This window comes from Limulus polyphemus, unplaced genomic scaffold (assembly GCF_000517525.1).
Source record: "Limulus polyphemus unplaced genomic scaffold, Limulus_polyphemus-2.1.2 Scaffold1860, whole genome shotgun sequence".
Lineage (NCBI taxonomy): Eukaryota > Metazoa > Arthropoda > Merostomata > Xiphosura > Limulidae > Limulus > Limulus polyphemus.
Window position 1 is genome coordinate 21,113 of NW_013667470.1, and position 4,246 is coordinate 25,358.

The 4,246-nt window shown below is 34.0% G+C and overlaps 1 protein-coding gene across 5 annotated transcripts in view; it reads right to left on the bottom strand.

The window, feature by feature from the left end:
- The window catches only part of LOC106465179 (dual specificity protein kinase splA-like), a 45,906-nt gene that overhangs the window by 18,132 nt on the left and 23,528 nt on the right, over window positions 1-4,246 (bottom strand). For 4 of the 5 annotated variants that reach the window (XM_022393024.1, XM_022393028.1, XM_022393025.1 and 1 more), the window contains 2 exons: window positions 3,438-3,650; window positions 1,345-2,004 (listed from right to left, as the gene is read on the bottom strand). In XM_022393024.1, the coding sequence (XP_022248732.1) occupies window positions 1,345-2,004; window positions 3,438-3,650 (873 nt within the window). The remainder of the gene's footprint in view (window positions 1-1,344; window positions 2,005-3,437; window positions 3,651-4,246) is intronic. The other variant, XM_022393027.1, reaches the window with a different exon arrangement.

Below are 4,246 nucleotides of genomic sequence, written 5' to 3' on the forward strand. Positions count from 1 at the left end.
AGACCATTCCAAGCTTTTACTTGTTGTTAAACAAATGTTTAAAGAACTCTATTCAATTTTAGTTAATACATCAGAAGTCTTTCTTGCTTGAATACCTTCAAATAATCTAACCACATCTTGCTCTTTGGTTTTTTCTGTATGTAAAGATAATACATCAGTTTTATTGGTTCCAGTACTTGTTTGCTTATTTTTTTGAAGTCATTACTTTGGCAGTTGCTTTTCGCTTTACAAGACTATTGATGGTAGTTTGAAAGTATGAAGTCTTAAAGCTAGTGGACTTCATCTAGGCATGAGCTTAGAAACTAATGGAGGGGGACATTTAGAATTATCTGCTCATAGTTTCTAAAAGAAGTAAAGAGGTAACTTTGAAAAAATAAGATATCCTAAAGAAAAAAAACTATCTGTCTAAATCAAGATTAAGTGATATACAAAGTATTTTATTGCAAAATTTCTTTTTAACAAAGTGGGTGGGTGCATCACATCATTAGGTCTGTAACTGTGTGGTTGTTAATAAGTGTATTTAATACTTGGATATCTTGCTAAAGGGACCAACAGGGTTATATATTATAATAAGATTCAGTGTCTGTGTGTCATGTAACTCCTTGTAAATTGCTGGTCACAATGACTTCTAAATGGGACCAAACAAATTGTTTTAGTCCTGAGGTTTGCACAAAGGTAAAAATTTTCACCAACACCCCTTGAAGAACTCAGGAATTTCCCCCAAAACCCTTCTCTTAAACTGCTGGACTCACCAACTTTAAAATGGTGCCAAATGAATCATCTCAGCCATGAGGCTTGCACAAAGTTAAAACTTTCACCCAACCTTTTGGGGAACCCGAGTATTTCACAAAAACATTTTTACAGGGATTCCCCAAAAGCAGACCCCCAAGTGTGGCATTGACTTACAATAGAACACGTAAATAAGTAGGCCTAATAATTACTATTTGTAACTTGGTTAAAGAAATTAAACTTACATTATAGCAGCAATGATCATTAAACTGCAAAAGTGCAAAAGAGTAGTTCAAGCATTAAATTTGCTTTATTGCAGCCCTGTAAATGTGGGCCACAGGTCCCACAGGTTTGCTAGTTTTAATGATAAAATCGAATGATCATTTTATATGATCATTAATGCGCAATATCTTTATACTATCTTGCAACAAAAAAATTCATATTCAAATAATTTGTAATTACTTGGGGTGACTTTTCTTGGAAACCTACACTGTGTACAGTATACTGCACTGGAACTGTCATTAAGATATGAATATACATAAAAGAGATCTGCTCTGTCATACATCTTACACAAAAAAAGCACATTACAATAGAATAGCTAGTAGCACACATTACCCGAGGATAGACACACACCTCGTCCAGTATCTGTGACAACATAGGATCTGACGTCTGGCTCTGGGCTGTCAACCCAACCACAGAATCAAAAGAACTAACATCTCCAAGCAAGTCTGAAAGTGTTAAACTCTTATTAGGTTGTTGAAAAACCTGATTGGATAGCTGAAAATTGTTGTTATAAATGCTCTGTCCTGATTGGTTTGAAATAGTAGCATTTGTTGAAGCAGCTGCCAATGCTCGTGTTAACTGAGAGCCATCAGAACTGTTCAATATACGACTAAGAAATCCTTGATATTGTTGGTGTTGAGTTGTGAATCCATGTTGGGGAAGCTGTCCTAAGGAAGGATTTACAGTGGTTACTGGATGGTGGCTGAGAGTAACATGTCCTCGAGAGTCTGCAGTAACTACATCCTGATGAAGCAGGGAGTGGTTTGTAGACATGGTATGGCCAGTACCATGCTGTGTTGAGATGCTAGAAGAACCAGATGTCATGACCACACAAGGTGTCTGAATAAGCTTCTTCTCCAGATTTTTAGGTAGTCGATCCTGGGGTAGCTGAGACATGATTGAATTTGCAATGGTAGTGGGGACAGAAGGCTCTGTCTTAGGTGTCTGAGCCAGCATGGAAGCCAACATAGGGTTCTGGCCAGCCAGATGTGGCTAGAAAGAAAGAAAATGTAGTACATTAATTATAATATAATAAGCACATACATGCAACACTTAAAAAAATAATTCGTTTTTAGACATAATTGCGAACTGTCCTTGAATAGATTTCAAAACTTTTCCAATGATTTATGTAAGGTTCACCATTGAAGCAAATATAAAGTTTCTTGAACAAAAGTATATTAAAGTACACCCTGGAAACAGCAGCATCTACCATATCTACAGCTCTCCTTAATTAAAACAGATTGAATGCCTTGCTGTGTTACCAGTTCTTGTTAAAAATAACTGGTCCTATATACACTTGTAGTGCATGACCAAAGTGTTATCTAATATATCAATCTATCTCTTTCAAAGAAACTTATAAAATAAAACTAAACTAGATGTACTTCTGCAGGGTCCCTGAAAGTGTTCTGTTTCAAAAGTAAATAAAACCAAACTTATGAGTAAGAAATGATTTTTATTTCTTACTTTTGAAGTTCATATGTAATGCTGTGTTGTAGCCTATAGAATGAATAATTCTTCTTGTGATTCGTGATGTGCTCACATTTTACTTACATCACGACAGTACAAATTGCAACATTATGCATCCCTTATGTGACATCATTTTAGTGTCTACGGACTGACTGACAGATAACACACTACTGTGTGCAAGTGGTTAAAAGAGGTGAACCCCTCCAGGTAGACTTCAGCCCCTTTTGACGAAATAATGTTACTTCTGATTCTTGATCAACCACATATACTTTCCCTTTTTAGGTCATATAATCTCAAAGGTATGTATAATTCTATTACCTTCTTTTTTTAGAGTATTTATGACAATTCCTACAGCTCGCAAGTAAACTTTTATTTATTCATAACTATCAACTTTTCTAAATTATGTTGTATTAGATACTATAAACAATTAAATGACAAAATGCCCTGTCATTATCGAAGAAGATATTGCAGTACATATAGTTGCACAGAAAACACCAGTTTTACATTAAAGCCACACAGTTTAGTGAAGTCTAAGTACTTGTTTAGATTATGCAACCTTAATATACTTTTACTAATTATTATAACAGTAATCTAAAATGTATGATAAATGGTAATAAGCCACAGTAACTGTTAAAGAATGTACATGAGAAAAGTACATTTAAATAAACTTATGAAGGATCCACGCATATACACTTTTTTGTATTCTGTTAACACTCAAAGACTTCCTTATCCATTTTATTTTACATTTCTCATTAAGGATACAGATGGTCTGAACAAAATTTGGGATTGTTGGAAATTTCTTCATATCAAGAAAGCAAATTATTAACAGTACATCCCACCTTGACATATTTCTGGAAATGTCATTCAATAATCTTCTAGTAATTGAATATTTCAAAACAATAATAAAAATAAACGTATCAATTAGATGAACAACTGTTGCTAATCCTATCATAACTTACATGTTGGATAGCTGGTCGCTTTGATGGTGGTTTGGTGCCAGAATCTGTGTTATCATCAGATTTTCTCTTGGAAAGTGAGCTTAAAGCTTCACTAAGTGAGGTGGGAAGAGATAGCGAGTTAGAAGAGTGGCTGGAACCAAGGCCAAAATCCTTAAAAATCTGGTCAGAAGAACTGGATTGAGAGTTGGCATCTCCACCCACAGAATTCTCATTCTAAATGACAGAAATAATATTCTTCAAAACTTAACATTAATTGAACATAGCAAATAATCTGCTCATTAAAACATTAGTTTAATTATTCAACATTAATTATGTATTTCTTATTAGCTCCAAAAGATAATTCCCCATTTAAATACTAGTTTATGCAAAAGATATAAGGTGCATATGTAAACATGTACAACTTACAGTGGAAATATTTAATAAAATAGAAAACAAACAAATTCCACCTAACTATGACATCAAAAAAGGATATTTTATTCTTATGAACAAATAATCTTTTGCTAAACATAATATTTCTAAGCCACTTATCCAAGTTTTTAACATTAAAAAAAGTGTAACACTGCAGAACCAAATTAAAAATTCATCTGGACAATAATGAACTTCTTAATGCATATGAAAAACACAGATATATAAACACTCATTTACACAATACTTTCTAAAAAGAAACACACACACATACATACGAGGCCTGTGATAAAAGTATCCGACCTTATTTTTTTTGCGATAACCTGATGGATTTGAATCAAGCGCGCTTGCATGAGCCGACCTTGAACCTTCGTGCGCATGCGTGAATTTTTTTCCGCTTGTTG